At 38.9% G+C, this 23,324-nt stretch overlaps 2 protein-coding genes across 10 annotated transcripts in view; one reads left to right on the top strand and one right to left on the bottom strand.

The window, feature by feature from the left end:
- Positions 1-14,497, bottom strand: part of TMTC3 (transmembrane and tetratricopeptide repeat containing 3) — a 48,530-nt gene extending 34,033 nt beyond the window's left edge. For 2 of the 4 annotated variants that reach the window (XM_005679788.3, XM_013963721.2), the window contains exons 1-3: positions 14,191-14,388; positions 3,624-3,840; positions 575-793 (exon numbers count right to left, since the gene is read on the bottom strand). In XM_005679788.3, coding sequence (XP_005679845.1) covers positions 575-793; positions 3,624-3,821 — 417 coding nt within the window. In that variant the 5' untranslated portion in view covers positions 3,822-3,840; positions 14,191-14,388. The other 2 variants (XM_013963720.2, XM_005679790.3) reach the window with 2 other exon arrangements.
- The window catches only part of CEP290 (centrosomal protein 290), a 94,111-nt gene continuing 85,373 nt past the window's right edge, over positions 14,587-23,324 (top strand). For 5 of the 6 annotated variants that reach the window (XM_013963717.2, XM_013963718.2, XM_018047607.1 and 2 more), the window contains exons 1-6: positions 14,587-14,780; positions 15,366-15,495; positions 15,639-15,716; positions 17,851-17,920; positions 18,211-18,257; positions 20,852-20,995. In XM_013963717.2, the coding sequence (XP_013819171.2) occupies positions 15,394-15,495; positions 15,639-15,716; positions 17,851-17,920; positions 18,211-18,257; positions 20,852-20,995 (441 nt within the window). In that variant the 5' untranslated portion in view covers positions 14,587-14,780; positions 15,366-15,393. Of the gene's footprint in view, positions 14,781-15,365; positions 15,496-15,638; positions 15,717-17,850; positions 17,921-18,210; positions 18,258-20,851; positions 20,996-23,324 lie in introns of those variants that run through there. The other variant, XM_013963719.2, reaches the window with a different exon arrangement.

Genomic DNA, 23,324 nt, shown 5'->3' with positions numbered 1-23,324 from the left:
AGAGTCCTCCTTGCTCTGTTGAGAGTCAATTCTGGAGTTTCAAGATTACCAAATTAAGTAAGGTTATAATTTGAATATGTGTTGATCAAAGCATACTGGCAATAGTAGAGACAGTGCGCAATTTTTAAACACATGGTAATAAATAATATGAAATTACTGAGCATCATTTGTTAGGATGTCTGCTTATATGTGCATGTATTTTGATACATTTGCATGCCTTACATAAGTTTCTTATTATTTTCTGTCCTTTGAAACACAAACAAAGCCAAGTTGACAAATACTTAAAATCTTCATTCATAAAAAAAAAGTTAGCAAAGAAAAGAACTGTATTTATTTATATTTTACATTGCTAAAGTTGAATAATTACACATTATATGTTTATGTTTCAAAAATTGTTTTAAATTGAAAAATTTTACACAATAGGAAAGCTACATCCTGTGCACTAGGAAGGTAAGACACTGTACCAAATTAAGGAGTCTTTAAATACTTGAAGTCATGGTTAATTTTTTTTCCTTAAAAACATATACCATCATAGTCATGTGTAGGAATAATGCAAAAAATAAATTTTACTTACTGCTTCTGTGTGTATTGGGTGCACTGCAAAAAGTAAAGAGGCAATCATACTACTCTGGTTATTCAGAAAAAGTCTGCAGACCTTAAGAAATATCACACTAACCACAGCATGAAAAATCATATTTAGCAGATGATATGACATTGGTGTTAGTTCACTGAACAGATAATTTAAGCGAAATGTCAATACTGTTAAAGGACGGTAAGACTTGTGGCTTCTCTCCTATAAGGAAAAAAACAATCATTGATTACTAAAGTATCCTGGTTCTTCTGGATACATAAACTCATATCTGCTTTTACTACTAAAGAATCTACATTTGGCTGAGAAATAACAATAAACTAATAAAAGTCTCAAGAATAACATAAACATAAAAGATAGCTTTATGTGGGTTTTTGTGTGTGTGTTTGTGTGTGTTTTCCTATTTTCTCTGTCCAAAAACAAGGTAATTTCCTCTTTGATATATAGTTGAGTTCAGTTCAGTTGCTCAGTTGTGTCTGACTCTGCAACTCCATACACACACATATATATACATACACACACTGATATATAGTAATCAAAGAATAGAAGAAAAACATTTGACTACTAATTCAATACACAGATTAAGAAAATAGGGTAATAGTGGCATTAATCAAACTGTAGTACAGGATTTCCCTCCAAAGCCTGTTTCCCAAACTACTACCAAAAAACATTCATGTAACTGCTGGCTAGATTTTCAAAAGGAAACATAAGAATAGAATGATCACCCAGTGCCATTTAAATAACAATGACTCAAAAAGGTTGCCTAGTTGTCTTATGAAAAAATACCTCCATAATGTATAAACCTGAATATATTAAACCAAAAACTCCTAAGTACTACACAGGGAGTGATATAAGAGAAAAACTTTCTTAAAGAATAGACACCTTTGCTATTGTGGTCTCTACTTGTAGCAGATAAAAATTTTATGTTAGGTACTGAATTTCTTTATAAACTAAAAGTTACATTTAACAAGAAATATTTTTACTCCAAGACAAAGTCAAAGCAGTTGAATAAAACACACAAGTTAAAAAGATACAAAATATTATGCTAGTCATTTTTTCATAATTTTATACAAAGGCATCCACACTCACATTCCTTGCTCTCCTACCTCTACCGTATTTCACTATAACCCTGTTTTATAGCTATAGACTTAAGCCTGCTCATCCCCAATAGGGAACACTGGGAAGCACAAGAACCAAACATTTCCCATTCTGAAATTATGAACATTTAAATATCTCCATCTGTACTGACTACATACAACATGAGTGCTACCTACCTCAAATGTTTTTCTCTTTCTTGCCTAATTCCTGTACATCCTTCAGATTTCACTTCAAACATACAGAAATGTTTTTAAGCCAATGTACTGAATTGAAATCATTTATACCAGAAAGCAACTTTAAGGTCAAAATCTAATGTCATGATTAAAACCACAGTAGATACTAGCATAATTTGGGGCCAGAGGGTATGGGTACAGGGGAATGAATTATCTAGAAAATAATGTAGTAATTATCAAGAAAATAATATCATGACAGGACCATATTTTCCCTTTGTTATCAAAAGACATTTCTTCTAAAAGCTAGAACTGGGTGAGAACAGAAAGGCTGCAGGAAAATAAATAACCTGCTTCTTTATTAAGGAAAAAAAAATACTTGTTTGTGACTAAAAGAATGAAAGATTCCATACCCCTTCTTGAGAAGTTTCCAAGTTTGGAGAATTTGGAAAGGGGCCATGAATGACAAATTAACAAAAAGAGTGTTACATGCTATGTTTCAACAACTATGTGCTACATATTACAGACAGATTAATTAATGAATCCTCAAAGTTTATTCTTTTATACATCAGGAAAATACCTCATTACCTAAAAGCTGTGTCCCCATCTACTTCACACAGCTTTTATATTCTACAACTAAAATTAGAATCCAGTCTATATGATCCTAAGCTGACAGGTGTTTGGTCCTTAACAGTTTAACACTGACCTTCAAAATAAAGTTACTAGCAAAGGAAAAATACCTTCATATAAACAACCTAAACTTTTGGGTTCTCAGTATAAAATCAAAATAATTATTAAATATGAGATATGGCACAAATTAAAATTTTTAATAAATAATTTTTTCTGCACAAAAATAGTTAATATGTGTACTTTCCATTTTTATTCAATCTGTAATGAAGCTATATAATTTTTAAATGGTTAATGCTTAGTTGCTCAGTTGTGTCCAACTCTTTGCAACCCCATGGACTGTAGCCTGCCAGGCTCTTCTGTCCATGGGGATTCTCCAGGCAAGAATACTGGAGTGGGAACACTGGGAAGCATAAGAACCATGCCCTCCTCCAGAGGATCCTCCCAACTGAAGGATCGATTCCAGGTCTCCCACATTGCAGGTGGATTCTTTACCAACTGAGCCACTAGGGAAGTCCTTTAAAATGGTTAAATATACCACAAACAGTTATCTCCTTTGCTTGACTCATAAGAAAGAAAAAAGAAATGATGTCAATTATCAAGAAATAGTTATGTATTGCCCTTATTGTCAGAGAAGGCAATGGCAACCCACTCCAGTACTCTTGCCTGGAAAATCCCAAGGACAGAGGAGCCTGGTGGGCTGCAGTCCATGGGGTCCCGAAGAATTGGACATGACTGAGCGACTTCACTTTCACTTTTCACTTTCATTCACTGGAGAAGGAAATGGCAACCCACTCCAGTGTTCTTGCCTGGAGAATCCCAGGGAAGGTGGAGCCTGGTGGGCTGCCGTCTATGGGGTCACACAGAGTCGGACACGACTGAAGCGACTGAGCAGCAGCAGCAGCCCTTATTGTTCTCCTAATATGTTTGTTTTTTACACACATATATTAATTTTAAAACATTTAAGCCAAGGTACACAATCAAGGAAAGTATCAGGTACTCCTTTAAAAAAGACAATCACGTTTTCCACTTCCTATCTAACGTATTACAAATATTCATCTTATATGAAATTTCTGAGGAAAAACTAAACTACTGAAACATTTTAAAATCTGAGATACATATAAGTAATTCATACTTACTTCAGACATAGGGGTCCCCCAGAAATCATTTTGAAATAAAGTTTTTAAGGGTGTAGATGGATGCAGGTCTTTATTATCCAGTATTGCTGAAACATCGTCAAAAACAAAACCACAAAACAGGCTGTTCCAATAGCAAACAGCAACCACACCAACTATTAAGGTTACTTCTTTGAGGTTAATATCAGCCATCTTTTCCATAAGCACCTGTGGACAGGATCTGGGGAAAAGAACATGAAGATACAATGAAATAGTGAAGTTGCTCAGTCGTGTGCGACTCTCTGCCATCTGATGGACTGTAGCCTACCAGTCTCCCCCATCCATGGGACTTTCCAGGCAAGAGTACTGGAATGGATTGCCTTTTCCTTCTCCAGGGGATCTTCCCGACTCAGGGATCGAACCCAGGTCTCCTGCATTGTAGACACATGCTTTATCATCTGAGCCATCAGGGAAGTCCTCTGAGGCACAAGGGAAGCCCAAAATGAAATAAACAACATTTTTTTTTAAATAAGTACAGTTTTAATAGAAGGATAATAAGTAAAATAAAGACAGAATGTGAATTCTCACAGAGAAGTAATTCTTTAAAACTCAGTTCAAAAACCATCCACCTAAGGAGTACATCAAGGCTGTATATTGTCACCCTGCTTATTTAACTTATATGCAGAGTACATCATGAGAAATGCTGGGCTGGAAGAAGCACAAGCTGGAATCAAGATTGCCGGGAGAAATATCAATCACCTCAGATATGCAGATGACACCACCCTTGTGGCAGAAACTTAAGAGGAACTAAAAAGCCTCTTGATGAAAGTGAAAGAGGAGAGTCAAAAAGTTGGCTTAACGCTCAACATTCAGAAAACGAAGATCATGGCATCTGGTCCCATCACTTCATGGGAAATAGATGGGGAAACAGTGGAAACAGTGTCAGACTTTATTTTTCTGGGCTCCAAAATCACTGCAGATGGTGACTGCAGCCATGAAATTAAAAGATGCTTACTCCTTGGAAGAAAAGTTATGACCGACCTAGATAGCATATTCAAAAGCAGAGACATTACTTTGCCAACTAAAGTCCGCCTAGTCAAGTCTATGGTTTTTCCTGGGGTCATGTATGGATGTGAGAGTTGGACTGTAAAGAAAGCTGAGTGCTGAAGAATTGATGCTTTTGAATTGTGGTGTTGGAGAAGACTCTTGAGAGTCCCTTGGACTGCAAGGAGATCCAACCAGTCCATTCTGTAGGAGATCAGCCCTGGGATTTCTTTGGAAGGAATGATGCTAAAGCTGAAACTCCAGTACTTTGGCCACCTCATGCGAAGAGCTGACTCATTGGAAAAAACTTTGATGCTGGGAGGGATTGGGGGCAGGAGGAGAAGGGGACGACAGAGGATGAGATGGCTGGATGGCATCACTGACTTGATGAACGTGAATCTGAGTGAACTCTGGGAGTCGGTGATGGACAGGGAGGCCTGGTGTGCTGTGATTCATGGGGTCGCAAAGAGTCGGACACGACTGAGTGACTGAACTGAACTGAATAAGCATTAGTAGACCACCTCTCCATATTCCAAAGGTAGAAGGAAATGGCAACCCACTCCAGTACTCTTGGCTGGAAAATTCCATGGATAGAGGAGCCTGGTAGGCTACAGTCCATGGAGCTGCAAAGAGTCAGACAGGACTGAGCAACTTCACTCACTCACTCACTCACTCTCTTTCATGTGTGTTTTCATACCTCTATTACAGTTCTTTATCACATCAATAAGCAGAGACATTACTTTGCTGACTAAGGTCCGTCTAGTCAAGGCTACGGTTTTTCCTGGGGTCATGTATGGATGTGAGAGTTGGATTGTGAAGAAGGCTGAGCACCAAAGAATCGATGGTTTTGAACTGTGGTGTTGGAGAAGACTCTTGAGAGTCCCTTGGACTGCAAGGAGATCCAACCAGTCCATTCTGAAGGAGATCAGCCCTGGGATTTCTTTGGAAGGAATGTTGCTAAAGCTGCAACTCCAATACTTTGGCCACCTCATGCTAAGAGTTGACTCATTGGAAAAGACCCTGATGCTGGGAGGGATTGGGGGCAGGAGGAGAAGGGGACGACCGAGGATGAGATGGCTGGATGGCATCAGTGACTCAACGGACGTGAATCTGAGTGAACTCCAGGAGTTGGTGATGGACAGGGAGGCCTGGCGTGCTGTGATTCATGGGGTTGTAAAGAATCGGACACGACTGAGCGACTGAACTGAACTGAACCTTCCCTGGTGGCTCAGACGTTAAAGACTCTGCCTGGAATACGGGAATGGCAACCCACTCCAGTACTCTTGCCTGGAGAATCCCATGGAGGGAGGAGCCTGGTAAGCTACACTCCATGGGGTCACAAAGAGTCAGACAGGACTGAGAGACTTCAGCTTCATGTTCACATTCTTTAGCTAACTAGATAGCTAACTTCTTCAGCTGTCACAGGTCAGTTACCTGGGAAACGAAGATAACTAAGGAAAACCTGGTATGATATGTCCCAGCAAGATCTAAATGAATCCTTGTGGGAAAACAGATACATACTTAAAAAGACAATGATCATGAATTTTCTAAAATGTATATAAATCTTAGATAAAATCTTGATAAAATGTAGATAAATTTCAGTACCTTATGAATCTGAAGATCAACTATTACTTAAATCAAGAGTCCAAAATTGTAGACTGAAGTCTTGCTCAGATTGATCAAGTCTGAAATGTCTGTCTGAATGCCTTTAAGCTCACTGTATACTAGCCAGTTTACTACAGCTCCATTATCTTTCACTGAAGTTGAGTTATTCGATGGATTTGTTATCTGCTTGGCCCCTAGGGTATAGAAGCAGTTTATGATCCAGATATAAACCACTGTTTTTCTTTTTCCCAATGTAACAAAAGCCTTCAATCTACAGACTGGCCTTCATTCATACATGACAATGTATAATTTAAGTCAATGCTTTAAAAAGAATCCAGTAAAACAATGCTTATAGAGGAGAAAGAACTATATGACCTGGAGGTTACTGAAGAAACAACCCTATTATAAAAATAAGCATGCTGATGATTTACTTTTCTAGTTTGAGTAGTGTCATTAGCATAACTTTAGTTTATCACTTGTGGAGAGAACCTTCTCCAAATATGTAAACCATCTTAACCTGTGAATATGTTACCTTATAGCAAAATAGACTTCACAGGTGCAACTAAATTTAGGATTTTGAGATGAGGATATTATCCTGGACCATCTAGGTGGACCAATTCAATGAAAAGAAACCTCACAAATGAATGAGGGACACAGGAGAGTCAAAAAAAAAAAAAAAAAAGCAGAGGTCAGAGTGATATGATGGTTAGCTGGGGGCCACAAGTACAATGGCAGAAGCTGGAACAGGCAAACAAACACATTATTCATTAGAGTTCCTCAAAGGACTACAGCTTGTTGAGGATTTCTGACTTCCAGAACTGTAAAATAATAAATGTTATTTTAAGCTACCACATTTGTGGCATGTGTTACAGTAGGAACAGGAAATTAATGTATCATTCACAGAGCCAAAAGATCTGGAACCTGAGATAAATCTGTAGGAGTTCGGGTCAGATCAGAGAAGAACAACAAGAGACATCAAATCAGATGCAAGATTTGTATAAAAATGCATACACAAGAGCCTATGAGAAGGTATTAAATTATTTTAGAATTAAGAAAAATTTAGAAAACATTAAACTTTTTAAGTGCTGCACGCAATATGCCAGCAAATTTGGAAAACTCAGCAGTGGCCACAAGACTGGAAAAGGTCAGTTTTCATTTCAATCCCAAAGAAAGGCAATGCCAAAGAATGCTCAAACTACCGCACAATTGCACTCATCTCACACACTAGTAAAGTAATGCTTAAAATGCTCCAAGCCAGGCTTCAAAAGTACGTGAACTGTGAAGTTCCAGATGTTCAAGCTGTATTTAGAAAAGGCAGAGGAACCAGAGATCAAACTGCCAACATCCTCTGGATCATCAAATAAGCAAGAGAGATCCAGAAAAACATCTACTTCTGCTTATTGACTATGCCAAAGCCTTTGACTGTATGGACCACAACAAACTGTGAAAATTTCTTCAAGAGATGGGAATACCAGACCACCTGACCTGCCTCTTGAGAAATCTGTATGCAGGTCACGAAGCAACAGTTAGAACTGGACATGGAACAACAGACTGGTTCCAAATCAGGAAAGGAATACATTAAGGCTGTATATTGTTACCCTGCTTATTTAACTTCTATGCAGAGTACATCATGAGAAACGCTGGGCTGGAAGAAGCACAAGCTGGAATCAAGATTGCCGGGAGAAATAACAATAACCAGATATCCAGAACTGTTGCCTGGCAAATCCCATGGACGGAGGAGCCTGCAAGGCTGCAGTCCATTGGGTCACTAGGAGTCGGACACGACTGAGCGACTTCACTTACACTTTTCACTTGCATGCACTGGAGAAGGAAATGGCAACCCACTCCAGTGTTCTTGCCTGGAGAATCCCAAGGATGGGGGAGCCTGGTAGGCTGCTGTCTGTGGGGCTGCACAGAGTCAGACACGACTGAAGCGACTTAGCAGCAGTAGCAGATATGCAGATGATACCACACTTAGGGCAGAAACCGAAGAACTAAAGAGCCTCTTGATGAAAGTGAAAGAGGAGAGTGAAAAAGTCAGCTTATAACTCAACATACAGAAAACTAAGATCATGGCATCTGGTCCCATCACTTCATGGCGAACAGATGGGTAAACGATGGAAATTTTATTTTAATAAAGTCTGATTTCCCAAGTAGGAAAGCAGAATAAAAATACTGTAAAACATTCAAGATCTCAAAAATGTACCTCCAACAATTCTCCTCTCAGGAAACTAATAGAAGACTTACTCCAATAACATGAGGAAGTAAGAAACACAAAGACAGGGAAATCAGGAGATAGGAAATCAAGCACAAGAGAGTGACAAAGGAAATACCCAAACTACAGCCATTCAACCAGTAATACCCAGGCAACAATAGAATCGGTCAGCAGGCTATTGAATGACAGTCTCAAGAAATAATTTACAGAACACTTGATGAGTTTAAACAGAGTGAAGAATGATTTTACTTTAATATCATGTGTGTCGCTAATTCAGAACAAAACAACTCACGACATTCACCATCAGGTAGTGAAAATCAAGTCTTGTGTATGGGTCAGAAACCTCTCAGGTCACCTCCCTTTCCATAATATTAAATTATTGACCATGCAATTTCTGGATTTAAGACTTTTAGTTGAAAAGTATAAGAATTTATAGCCAAGTTTACAAATATTGAAATTTTTATAAGACCAAGGGAGTTGTCATAGTTTTAAGTATAGTTTTCTGGCTTTATAGAAGTTGTTTAAATTTTGAGAAAGTTTTGCTTGTTAGGTCAGGCATCTGAAGTCCCTGAATAAAAATGAAAACACTAAAATTACAAATGCAGCTTTAAATTAGGTAAATCAAGCTTTAAATGTAGCTAAGAGCATTTAGTCCTTTCTACCTCTTGTGGTCATATTCTTCAATAGGTTAACCTGAACTTTAAATGGTACTGTCAGGAAAGCCAGATGGTAGGTCCCAAAGCACATGCACTTTTCAAGTTCTTGCATACTGCATTTTTTTTTTACTATCAACCAAGCAAGGTAAACCCAGAAACAATGTGGGAGAGGTTATAAAGGGTCAAGACAATAGAATTTTTGAAGATTCTCCAAGGAAGCATATTATGAGACAAAGGGAGGAGAGCTATTTCTCATATATGTCCTGAGTTCAGTTCTGGAGTCATCTTGGGTTTTGTATAAACGAGCCATCTGCAAGGAAAGAGGTTAGGGCAAAGTGGGAGGGCTACATAAGGACATAGAGAGAGGGCAGCAAGATTCACTTTACTGTAACAATGTAACACATCCCTGTTGCATGTTAGTTGTAGGAGTGCTATAGACTGGATGTGTGTCTCCCCCACCCACAAATTCATGTTAAATCCTAATGCCCGATGTTATTTGGAGGAGGGGGCCTTGGGAAGGTGGCCAGGTTATGAGGGTGGAGCTTCGTATTATTATAAGGGCATTAATCCTACTAATGGATTTAAGAGATCCAGTGCTCCTTCTGCCATGTAAGCACACTGTGAAAAGATGCCTGCTATCAACCAGATCCTCACTAGACACTGAATCTGCTATGCCTTGATTCTGGACTTCTCAGTCTTCAGAATTGTGAGAAATTCCTATGGCTTATGAACTGCCGAATCTACGGTATTCTGTTGGCAGCACAAACAGACCAAAAGGAACTTCCAGTTCTTTTCCTAGGCACAAAAGCATCTTCACACAGATACACAGTGTGAGTGGATGGAAAGACTAATTGGCTTACCAAATGCGGTGTCACTATATCCAAAGAATACAAACGCAACTGACCCCTCATAAGCACAGTAAGAACATAGAAGACAATGTAATTCCTTTAAAATTGTACTGAGTGCTCACTCTTCCATACCCCGACAACACAATCATGGAAAAAAGAAATCTATAGGACTATTTTATGACATATTTATATTATATGAAATCTGGGAGTATTTAGCCTGGAGAGGAACATCTCAGCTCAGTAATTTCATGATTATATCTTCTTCAAAAGTAAACCTTTGGCTTGCATGGTCTGTATTCACACTGACTCCTACTAATCTTTCCAGTCTCTTCATGTTGAGAGAAGACAAGTGTTTGCTTGCTGCACACTGAGTCCTCTCCATGAATGCAAGGCAAAACAAAACATTTTCTGTACACAGTAGAGACTAAATTTTTCAACACCATGCTTTACGTTAGAAGCTGGAACAGTAAGTTACTATTCCTTTTCTTGATAAGGCAGCATAAAAGGGATGGAAATTACATCTAGAATGTAGGTTGGCTGGTACAGAGAACAGAAGTAGCAATTATAAAAGGCAAGTCTTTCTTGTGAAGTGATTCTGGGAAGATAAAACTGCTCATAAAACCAAAGAGATGAAACAAGGCAGATTTAGGCAAGCGCTCCTATAGTAAAGCCATTTATTAAACTGTCAGATAATTTCCTTCTCTTGGTGAAAATTGAGTGATTTAGAAAACTATAAGAAAAAAAATAGTGGGTTTTAGGGATTTTCCTCAAAATTATACATAGGGAGTGACTGAACTAGAACCTGAGTTAAATTTCTTTGTCCACAGTTAGGTACAAACATACTACAGTGCATTAGAGCCTAGACCTTAGTTAACTCATTTCCTACTGCATCCCCAGTGTCTAGCAGAGTGAATAAGCCCTAAAATACTGTTAGAATGAGTAAAGTGTATTAAAAAGTAGAGACATCACTTTGCCTACAAAGGTCCGAAGAGTCAAAGCTATGATCTTTCCAGTAGTCATGTACAGATGTGAGAGCTGGACCATAAAGAAGGCTGAGGATCGAAGATTTGATGCTTTCTAACTGTGGTGCTGAAGAAGACTCTTTGAGAGTCCCTTCGAGAACAAGAAGATCAAATCAGTCAATCCTAAAGGAAACCAACCCTGATTATTCATGGCAAGATTGATGCTAAAGGTGAAGCTCCAATACTTTGGCCACCTGATATGAAGAGCTGACTTGCTGGAAAAGACCCTGATGCTGGGAAAGACTGAGGGCGGGAGGAGAAGGAAGTGACAGATACGACGGTTGGATGGCATCATCAACTCAATGGACATGAGTTTGCGTAAACTCTGGGAAATAGTGAAGGACGGAGAAGCCAGGCATGCTGTAGTTCATGGGGTCACAAAGAGTCAGACATGACTTAAGAGACTGAAAAACAATAACAAAGTTATAAAATTAAAGCGAGATTTTGCATTTAATCAGTACTGCAATTGAGATGTGGGTTGCAACTTTAGTTTCATTAATTATTACAAAATTACTTAGGTTCTCTGAACCTGTACTCATTCAGTTTTGAAAAATGAGAATAAAACTTACTATTAGGCCAGGTACCTTAAATGTGAATAAGAAAGTGAGGAAAGGTAAAGGCAGAAAAGACTAAAACAGACAGAACAAAAATAATAAATAGAAAATAACAGTTGTAATGAATGAAAAAACAAGAACAAAAATAAGGTGCTGCAGCAAAAATAACAGATTACTACTATAAAAGCAAGTATATAGTTTGAAGCAGAGTAAATGACATACGTGCTCCAGAAACACTAGCTTTCCTCTCTGCCTCCCCCTGCTAAATTATGAATTGAAAACACTGAACATGAAGAATATTTAATTCAAATTCTTGAGTAAACAAAGTTATGTAATCAGAATACATATTTTAATATAGACAGCAAGACAGAGGAATAAGCACATTACAAGTATTGGTCTCCAGCATGCAAGAGAAAGCCATGTATCAGTTACAAACATATCCTTTAACCAGAAAGATTTGTGTGCAATCATACTATTCAAGTCTGAGCAGAGTTCTTAAAACTCTCCAAGCCTTGGTTTCTTAACTTAGTTGGAAAATGAGAACAATATAAGCAACTATTTCACTGAGTTATTATGAAGATTAAATGAAATAATGAATAAGCTATGGTAATCAAAACAGTTTGCAACTAGCATAAAAACAAAGACACAGATTAATAGAACAGACTCAGGAGGCCAGAAATAAACAAAAGAATCAAGAATATACAATGGGGAAGGAATAGTCTCTTTAATAAATGGTTTTGAGAAAATAAAACCACAAGCAAAAGAACAAAACTAACCCGTTTTACTTGACTCACAAAAATCAACTCAAAATGGATTAAAGAATTCAACATACAATCGACAACTGTAATCCTTCCAGTAGAAATAGGGGATAAGCTCCTTGACATTTGTCCTGGAAATGACTTTTTGGATTTGGAACCAAAGCACAACAAAAACAAAACAAAAACAAATAAATGGTCCTATGTCAAATTAAAACATTTTCAGATAACAAAGGAAATCCATGGAATGGGAGAATATATTTGCAAAAATAGATATGTAAACAGGTTAATATTCAAAATAAAAACTCATACAACTCAATCACAAAAAACCAAAACCTGATTCAAAAATGGCACAGGAACTTCTTCCAAAGACATATAATGGCCAACAGGTATATGAAAAAGTGCTCATAATCACGCAAAGTCAGGGAAATGCCAATCAAAACTACAATCAGAGTTATCAATTACTTCACACCTGGTAAGAATGAGTATCATCAAAAAGACAAGAGATAAGTATTGGTGGCAAAAATGTAGAGAAAAGGGAACACTTATGTATGGCTGGTGGGAGTGCGAACTGATGAAACCATCATAGAAAACAATGATACAGGTTTCTCAAAAACTTAAAAACAGAACTACCATACTATCCAGCAGTTCCACTTCTGGGTATATATTTGAAGAAAACTAAATCACTCTTTTGAAGAGATATTCATTCAGCGTTACTTATAATAGCCAACCCATGGAAACAACCTAAGCATAAATGCATGGATGAAAGGATGAAGAACATGTATGAATAGTATGGACGCACAAGGCAATATGAATCAGACACACACAAAAAGAAATCTTTCCATTTATGACCTCATGACAACATGGATGGAACATGATGGCATTATGCTAAGTGAAACGTCAGAGAGAGAAAGAAAAACAACTGTGATCTCCTTTATATGTGGGATCTAAAAAAAGCAAACTGACAGAAACAAAGAACAGATCTGTCAACAGGCACCAACTTTCATTTATAAGATAATTTATGGGGACATACGGCATAGTCAAAAAAGGGTTAATGAACAGTGTTTGGTATACCATCTTCTAGTAAAGGACCAGACAAAATGATCACCATTCTACAAATCCGATGAATGTCTCTAAATGGATCACAAAATTATGTTATTTTCCACTGAACGGTTTGGAAAGAAATTATTTTCAAAAGTAAACAGGTATCAATTATAGTTAGCAAATAAAGAAAGTGCTTCAAATTTTAAAAAGATGGATGCACTGGTCCAAACAGTTGAAAATATATTTAGCTTTCAAGTCTACAACTTAAGAAAGTTTTCCTAGCGGTGTATCACATTCCAGAATGGTTGAGAGCAGCCCGATGAGCAAAACTTGCACAAAGAAAAGCTGCAAGCGTTTAAGAAGGCAGTTGTCAGGGAAAACCACCCTTGGTCACCAAGCAAGTGACAGCAACAGGGCTGGTGAGTACAGAGCAGCCTTCCCTTTCTACCTCCTAGCAGCGGCCTGGGCAAGTTCTAACCTCTCCTCTCTGGAACCTTCGCTCAATCTTCTAGTCCGTCAACCCGCGAAGATAATGGGGCTACAGGTAAGGCGGCGGAGGTCGAGGGATGCGGTGTCCTCTCCCCAAATTCTCACTCCGCCCCCTGCCAAGCTCGCGGCCCCCACTCCACTGTACAGAGACAGACTATGAAATCGAAGAAGCTAAGACTTCTGCCTTTTTACAGAGGGCACCACCCAGGGCGTCGCCAGCAAACGCCCAAGGAGAGGGCGGCGTCTTCCCACCTCTTCAGACTCTGGCCGGGCCCCTCGGCCCCAAAGGCAGGAGCTTCTCTCACCCGGGACCGCTCCCGTTAACTCCTCCCCGCCACTAACCAATAGCCCGACCTCACCTGGGAGCAGTTCCACCCGGGGTTGACTTAGAGAAACCTCGGGAAGAGCGGCCCGGCGAGCGACGCCACCGAAGGCACAGTCATGTTCGGCCTCTTTCAGGTCACCAGCGCAGACACGCCTCGGCCGCAGCGCCTCCCGCCTCCGGGCGGTCCCCCCGCACCCCGGTGCCGCCGCAGCCTCCCGCACTGCACGCCGGGAACGGCCTACCTTCACTTCTCAGAGACTTCATCGTCCCAAAAGTCCCGGCCTCCAAGCAGAACTGCATTTTGGGATTTGGAGTCCTCACCTCACGCCGTCACTTCGTCCATAACACACAGTGCAGGGAACTCGCGCGGGAATCTGAACGTAAAGCATCACCCACGGTCGTGAAATGTAGGCATCGCTAGCATCCGGGCTCTTGTTGCGGCCTCGGCGGGGTGGGGAATGGTGTCGCCTAGCAGCCGCTGTCGCTATTACTCGCTCCGGACCAGTTGGCGGGATCCAGTGTCCGATAGGAAGGGCGCTGGAGAGCGGTCAGGTTTGGCGGCTGGGCCGGGCCGAGTGGGTACGGTAGCTGAGCGGCCGCCGCTGGTTGCCAGGTTTGGTGTAGGTAGGTGGATCCTGGTGAGCGCAAACCGAGTCTCTTCCCACACAGGTTCTTTAACCTTCGGGGCCCAGGTAGACAACAGCTCAGTTTCCCCGTTCCTTAGCTTCCTGTCCGCAATCTGTTTGCTTGACTTTCGCTGCAGCCCTGATTTCCCAGGCCCAACTGCACTCGTTTCAGTCGTATATTTCCTCACTTTTTTTTTTTCCTTAAATCCTAGTTTTTGTTTCTCCGAATCGGGGCTCAATTTCAGCCTTTCAAGCACCCCCGCGCTTGGCACCATTAGGTGTTCGAGGTGGTAAGGGGTCGTGGAGGAGCGAGACTCAGAATCTTAGTTCTGACTTAGATTAGTTTAAGCATGGAAGCCTTCGTAATTATTTGACCTATAAAATATCTGATGATTTTTTGCAACTGCTGTACTTTTCATACAGGCTATTTAATCGACATATCTGTTACACAATTGAGAAGCAATAACTTTTTGCAAACTCCGTAGAGAGTTGTAACAATGTGATCTGTAACAACTTTAAATTACTGTAAAGACAGTAATGCTACTTACCTTGTAAATGCTAATACCCACTTGTTTTGTTACAGAAGGTAAAGCACAGTGAAAGAATTCAAGATGCCACCTAATATAAACTGGAAAGAAATAAGAAAGGTTGACCCAGATGAGCTGCCTCGTCAAGAAGAATTGGCAGATAATTTATTAATTTCCTTATCCAAGGTACTTAATTGATAAAGCATAGATACATGTATACAACTATGATTAAATTGTCCCTGAAATCACTGAATGGTAACAGCTGAAAGAATTCTTATATTTTGTTTAAGGATTATAAAATATGAAATTGTTGCTTTTCTCTTACTTAGGTGGAAGTAAATGAGCTAAAAAGTGAAAGTCAAGAAAATATGATACACCTTTTTAGAATTACTCAATCATTAATGAAGGTTTGTATGCAGTACTTTAATAGTAGCTTTGACTATTAGAGAAAGCTTAAGAATCTCTTCTTAGATAAGTTAATCTCTAAAGCACTTTGTAAAATCTAAATGACAGCTAAAGTTCCTAAAAGAATGTGTAGGGGAAACAGAACAGTTGTGTTTTAAAAAGCATAGGGATGTCTTACATTAGTGAGTGAAAGTTGCTCAGTTGTGTCTGAGTCTTTGTGACCCCATGGACTATATAGTCTATGGAATTCTCCAGGCCAGAAAACTAGAATGAGTAGCCTTTCCCTTCTCCAGGGAATCTTCCCAACCCAGGGATTGAACCCAGGTCTCCCTCATGGTAGGCAGTTCTTTACCAGCTGAGCCACAAGGGAAGCCCTAGAATACTGGAGTGGGTAGCCTATCCCTTTTCCAGCGGATCTTCCCAACCCAGGAATTGAACCAGGGTTTCCTGCATTGCAGGCAAATTCTTTATCAACTGAGCTATCAGGGAAGCCTGTTTTATGTTAATTATGTTATAATTTGTTAGAGTAGCCAACCGCTGCAGGGATTTGTTAGGAAGAGATTTAGATGTGAGAATACCTTTTACATGCTGGGAGGAATTGGGGGCAGGAGGAGAATGGGACGACAGGAGATGAGATGGCTGGATGGCATCACCGACTCAATGGACATGAATTTGGGTAAACTCTGGGAGTTGGTGATGGACAGGGAGGCCTGGCATGCTGTGATTCATGGGGTTGCAAAGAGTCGGACACAACTGACCCACTGAACTGAAATGATACGTTTTAAGAGCTTTGCTTTGGCTCAGCAGGTAAAGAATCTGCCTGTAATGCAGAAGACCTGGGTTCAATCCCTGGGTTGGGAAGATCCCCTGGAAAAGGGAACGGCTACCCACTCCAGTATTCTGGCCTGGAGAATCCCGTGGGCTATATAGTCCATGGAGTCGCAAAGAGTCAGACACGACTGATCGATGATCACTCACTTTCATACCTTATAAAGGTCAAAGACTGTTGAGTAGTTTTAGGTAAGTGGAGGCAGTGGTAAAGTGTTAACGAGCTTCTAGTGCTGGTATGCATACGTGCTAAGTCACTTTAGTCATGTCCGACTCTTTGTAACCCTGTGGACTGTAGTCTGCCAGGCTCCTTTTGTAATCCTCTGGACTGTAGCCTGCCAGGCTCCTCTGTGCATGGGATTCTCCAGGCAAGAATACTGGAGTGGGTTGCCCTGATCTCCTCCAAGGGATCTTCCCGACTCATATCTTTCATGCCTCCTACATTGGCAGGCAGGTTAGTGCCATCTGGGAAGCCCTCTAGAGCTGAAAGTGAAAAGTGAAGGTGAAAGTCACTCGGTCCTGTCTGAATCTTTGCAACCCCATGGACTATACAGTTCATGGGATTCTCCAGGCCAGAATACTGGAGTGGGTTGCTTTTCCCTTCTCCAGGGAATCTTCCCAACCCAGGGATTGAACCCAGGTCTCCTGCATTGCAGGTGGATTCTTTACCAGCTGAGCCACAAGGGAAGCCCTCTAGAGCTGAAAGTTACCGTAAATAAAAACTGGGGATAGGAAATATGCATATTCTTTACATTTGAGGAGACAAGTGCAGAAAGTTTACAGCAGGTTGTAGAAGAAACAGATGTTGGGTATAGTTTGGAATAAGCTGTCCAGGGCCTTAAAGGCATATCTTACGCTCAACAGTTAGAAGCCGTTAAAGGTTTTTGAGCTATACAGTTGCCTTCAGAAGGTTAAATTAGTTATATTAAACAACACATTAAAGAGAATTGAAGCAGTTTAGACATAACATTATGTAAGAAGTTAGACATAAAATTATGGGCTAGAGTAATGAAAATTAAAATAGAAAAAAGAGATAGCTTAAAACATTACAAAGGGAAAGTTGCAAAGCTTGATTTCAGACTTGAAGGAAAAAGAGGAATCAAAGATGTTTCAAACTTCTGGAAATCTAGAAATTATAGCCTTAGGTAAGAAATTCACCTATTCATTCAGCAAATACTTGCAGAATGTCTCCTTGTGCCAGGCACTGCAGGCCCTAAGTAGTAGGACAGTAAATAAAACTAAATTCTTATATTTAGTGCTTATATTCTGATGTAAAGGCATACTGAAATAACTTTTTTTAATGTTTAGATGAAAGCTCAAGAAGTAGAGCTAGCTTTGGAAGAAGTTGAAAAAGCTGGTGAAGAACAAGCAAAATTTGGTAAGTGCCTTAGAGAAAGGATTACTGTGGTGTTAAAGAGTGGCTTCCATTTATTCACTAAGCAATAGAGAATCAGCTTTAATATAGAGTTTATAAAATGTGTATAGTTATTTTGAAAGGTTTTTTTAGAACTCCTGTTTCATGGAAAATGTATGAAATAGTTACTTTCTCTTGCGTTACCTTATTTTAAATATGATAGACTTTAAAAATTAATTTTATTATTTTGTTGAAATTTATTTAAAAGTTTCTTTTGAGACCTAACCAATTCAAACATTTATCTTTTTTAATAGAAAATCAATTAAAAACTAAAGTAATGAAACTGGAAAATGAACTAGAGGTATGTTCTTTTGTATTCCTTAGGGTATAATTGTCATAAATATTATCATTTTCAATTATTATTTTCAGATTTTTTCATTATATTTGGCTGGAAAATCACTGAAATGATACTGTGTTTATTATTATTTGTTCAGTATATATTTTACATGCCTATTTATGTACCTTAAATTCTATTAAGGATTGTATGTCCAATTGTGAACAAAATAAAAATGTTGAGTAACCTCATGGAGCTTACAGTCTAGAGAAATATACAGAGAGATTACTATTACTGAGGTGTAGTGAGGCATGTTGGAATTTGAGGAAATTTGAGTGACAGAAAGATAGGAGAAGAGAAGCTTTTTGAAAAAGCCAAGAGCCAAAATGTGAACATAAATGAATACATTGAAATTATGGAGATTATTGGAAAGAATGTGATACAAATGGATTAGTCTTTATAAGGAGGAAGGACCCTTTTTCCTTTGCACTTGGAAGGAAGGAAGAATGGATGTTTACAGAAGCTTTTCATGTTGGTAGGTTTAGTGCCTGGAATTTGAGAGGATGAAGAGGTCATCTGCTAAGAGTGGAAGATGTGTAGTCAAACTTTAAGGAAGTCGGATAAAACCTAAAATATATGGAGAATGAACTGGAGATTTCAGGATCTGGAATGTTCAGATCTTGGTTCTTTCACATATTATCTCTATGGATTCAGATGGTTTTATTTTTTATTCTTTATTGTATATCCAGCTTCTAGGGAATTACCAGTCATTCTTAATAAGTACTTGTTAATTGAATTATGAGAGCTTCCCCAATGGCTCAGTGGGTAAGGAATCTGCCTGCAATGCAGGAGATGTAGGAGATGCGGGTTTGATCCTCAGTTCATGGTATTTTCCCGGCCAGAAAAAGTGGGCTACAGCCCACTTTGGTATTCTTGCCAGGAAAATCCCATGAACTGAGGAGCCTGGTGGGCTATAGTCCAAAGGGTCATGAAGAGTCAGACGCAACTAAGCACAAGCACAAGTGAGTTAACGGAGTCAGATCAAGTCTGTGCTAGTGTTTAGCAGGGCAACTGCTACAGAATAGAAGAATAGGGCAGGTGGAGATATTGGTTGAAGCGGTGATTATAAAAAGCTAAATAGGCAAGGAAATCAAGATTGGGATGTTAGGGAGAGATTAAGGAGAAGAGGAGTCAAGGCATTAAAGGGTCTTGTGAGGTAAAAGGGCAGATGTTTTGTGAATAATTGAAGAATGTTTCTGCTTGGACAAGGTCCTGGTGTGGGGATGGGAGTGTGAGACTATAATGCAGACAAGAAGAGAGTTTTAAAAGAGAAAGTCCAGAATGAGAGTTACATATGTGTAGCAATTGCTTGGGGACTTTTGATGGAAGACTGTGAGCCATGTGCCAAAATTTCTCAGTGGATTTTGTGAAGGATTGACTGAGAAGTTGGTAGTTTGCTACTACCATGAATAGGTAGTGATAAGAAAGCTGGCTATCATGTGAGAATCAAAGCAGCAGGAGGAGTTTTTACAGGATGGCGCAGGAATGATAGCCTAGAAATTATAGTTTGGCATAAATCAACACCTTTTCTTAACCCCTAGGTATATGAGATGTGAAAGAATAAGCATTTCCAATCTGAAAAAGTTCCAAATAAAGTAGTGTACTAAAAGATAAGAGCCAAACTATAGCTAAAGCAAGGAGGTAGAAAGGATAAGTCAGTGGAAAGGCTGGGGAAATAAAATACTAGTTTATCTTGGAAGAAGATTTTCTTTGAGAGCATAATGGGAAGCTTTTTTAGGGAGGTAAAGAGTATGAAAAACTTGGTTAACATGGAAGAATAAAGGAACTGAATGGCAGGGAGATGACTTAGAGACAGATTAGAGGACCAGAGGATTTTTGGTTTTCGACCATGACCCAAAGGAACTGGAATATGAAGAAAATGTATTTAGTCTGCTGCAAGATTTTAAAGGTAATCTAAGTCTGGATGTCTAATATGATAGCACTAGCCATGTGTGGCTGTTAGCATTTAAATTAATTACTGAGTTAATTAATTACAACTTAAATTAAGGATTCATTTGTTTAGCTGCACTAGTTGCATTTCAAGTGCTCAGTAGAAACATGTATATAGTGGCAGTGCAGAGAACATTTCCATTATCCTAGGAAGTTCTCTTAGATAGCACTGGTGTAAATATGAGTCAGTGATATGAGGGGAAGGGCTGCTTAAAAGCTCCATGGGTCAGTGACTAGCGTGGAGGCTCAGGTGGATTCTGGTGTTGTTTCAGAGCTCTGATACTCAGGGAAAGCCTAAATAGTTCATTGCATAGACCATTATATGCCTTTGTAGTTTACCCTGATGCCTGTGGCTCGGCTATAACAGGATCTGAGTGATTGACACTCAATTCTTTGTAGCTCTGGGTGGCTTAGGAAGAGCTTAAAGGGTTGTCTGTGAGCTAAAGCCTAAATAAGCTCAATAAAAATGGTTCTTCAGCAGCTTGATTTTAAACACTTGGTGCTGATTATAATAAAATTTAAAAGTCGAAATAATTATTTGTTTGCTGTTGATTCATTTGAATCTCCAAATGTAATGGAATTAATTTATACTTTCGGTTTCTTGCTTTCAGATGGCACAGCACTCTGCAGGTGGACGTGACACTCGGTTTTTACGTGATGAAATTCGCCAACTTGAAAAGCAATTGGAACAAAAAGATAGAGAATTGGAGGACATGGAAAAAGAGTTGGAGAAAGAAAAGAAAGTTAATGAACAAGTGAGGCACATTTTTCCATTGACTCTTAACTGTTCAAGTTACCAAAAAACACTGCCTGTTTATACTTTTTATCATTTTTAGTAATGATGCCAAGTTTTGTGTTTTATGTATTTGTAGAAATTGATCTATATGTATTTCTAAGGTTTTATATCATAGCTGTTGTTGTCATCATGTCTTTAAATGGATCAGGTATTTCTAGTGAATGAATATGACCTAGACATTAATTTTTTATATATGGAGATATCTTTTTCTGCAGATGTTAAGAATTCTTTACATAAAGTTGATGATTTGGCCTGAATACTGATAGGAAAATATTAGGCATTCAAAATCAACTGATTTTCTTATTTGTCATAATTTGGGAAAAAAGAAATTTGTATTTATATTAGTGGTAGACTTGGAAATTAATCTTTAATGATATATTCAATAATAATCAAATTTTTTATTTTCAGGCATACGTCACTTTATGTAATATAGAGGTTCTTAAAGAGTGTTAATGTCACCATTTTGTAAATCAGTTCATATGTTAAATCATAATGTGTCATCTTTTATACAAGCATGGTTTATTATTACCTCTTCTGTTATACTTGTTACTTATAAAATAATTCAATGTTCACTTAAGTTTAGTTTGAGGAAAAAATTACATTTTTGCAGATAAATTTATATTTCCTTAAGAAAATAGTATGTTTCCTTTTTATGCCTCCACTGTCACTGACTTAGTAAAAAATTTGGTGTATATATGTATTAGTTGTCCCATCCCTGATGTCCAGAAGCTTTTTGTGTCCTTTATAAGGTCAATGTTGTATCATGTCCTGATAATCTTATTTTGTCCATTGTTCTCTTGGAAATAGATTGTCATAAATACAAGTATGACATTGATTATGAGGTAATTTTGATATTTAAAAAGAATTCATCATAGACTGATATATAGGAAAAAACATTCCGATTCTTTTTTTCTTTGGCTGTGCCACGGGACATGTGGGATTTTGGTTCCCCTACCAGGGATCAAACACACGACCCCTGCATTGGAAGCATGCAGTCTTAACCTCTGGGTCTCCAGTGAAATCCTGAATTCCCATTCTTGATGTATCTATTTCATTAGGTAGTTCAGAAGTAATGTAAAAGTAAACTATTAATATATAGTTTTTGCAGTGAAAAAAGTGTAGATTGATGCCACCTAAAGGTGACGAATGGTGGCTTAGTGGTAAACAATCCACCTGCCATCACAGAACATGTGGGTTTGGAGGATCCTCAATATGTCAGCAAATTTGGAAAAGTCAGCAGTGGCCACAGAAAAAGGTCAGTTTCCATTCCAATCCCAAAGAAAGGCAATGCCAAAGAATGCTCAAACTACCGCACAGTTGCACTCATCTCACACACTAGTAAAGTAATGCTCAAAATTCTCCAAGCCAGGCTTTTGCAATAGGTGAACCGTGAACTTCCAGATGTTCAAGCTGGTTTAGAAAAGGCAGAGGAACCAGAGAACAAATTGTCAACATCCTCTGGATCATCAAAAGAGCAAGAGAGTTCCAGAAAAACATCTATTTCTGCTTTATTGACTATGCCAAAACCTTTGACTGTGTGGATCACAATAAGCTGTGGAAAATTCTGAAAGAGATGGGAATACCAGACCACCTTCCCTGTCTCTTGAGAAATTTGTACGCAGGTCAGGAAGCAACAGTTAGAACTGGACATGGAACAACAGACTGGTTCCAAATAGGAAAAGGAGTATGTTAAGGCTGTCTGTTGTCATCCTGCTTATTTAACTTATATGCAGAATACATCATGAGAAACGGTGGGCTGGAAGAAGCACAAGCTGGAATCAATGCCAGGAGAAATATCAGTAACCTCAGATATGAGGATGACACCACCCTTATGGCAGAAAGTGAAGAGGAACTAAAAAGCCTCTTGATGAACATGAAAGAGGAGAGTGAAAAAGTTGACTTAAAGCTCATTCAGAAAACTAAGATCATGGCATCTGGTCCCATCACTTCATGGCAAATAGATGGGGAAACAGTAGAAACAGTGTCAGACTTCATTTTTCTGGGCTCTAGAATCACTGCAGATAGTGATTGCAGCCATGAAATGAAAAGACGCTTACTCCTTGGAAAGAAAGTTATGACCAACTTAGACAGCGTAATAAACAACAGAGACAATACTTTGCCAACGAAGGTCCATCTAGTCAAGGCTATGGTTTTTCCAGTGATGTGAGAGTTGGACTATAAGGAAAGCTAAGCACCGGAGAATTGATGCTTTTGAACTGTGGTGTTGGAGAAGAGTCTTGAGAGTCCCTTGGACAAGCAAGGAGATCCAACCAGTCCATCTTAAAGGA

The sequence above is a fragment of the Capra hircus genome, chromosome 5 (genome assembly GCF_001704415.2).
Source record: "Capra hircus breed San Clemente chromosome 5, ASM170441v1, whole genome shotgun sequence".
Lineage (NCBI taxonomy): Eukaryota > Metazoa > Chordata > Mammalia > Artiodactyla > Bovidae > Capra > Capra hircus.
The sequence above is the reverse complement of the archived record's forward strand: the minus strand, read 5'-3'. Positions and strand labels throughout refer to the sequence as shown.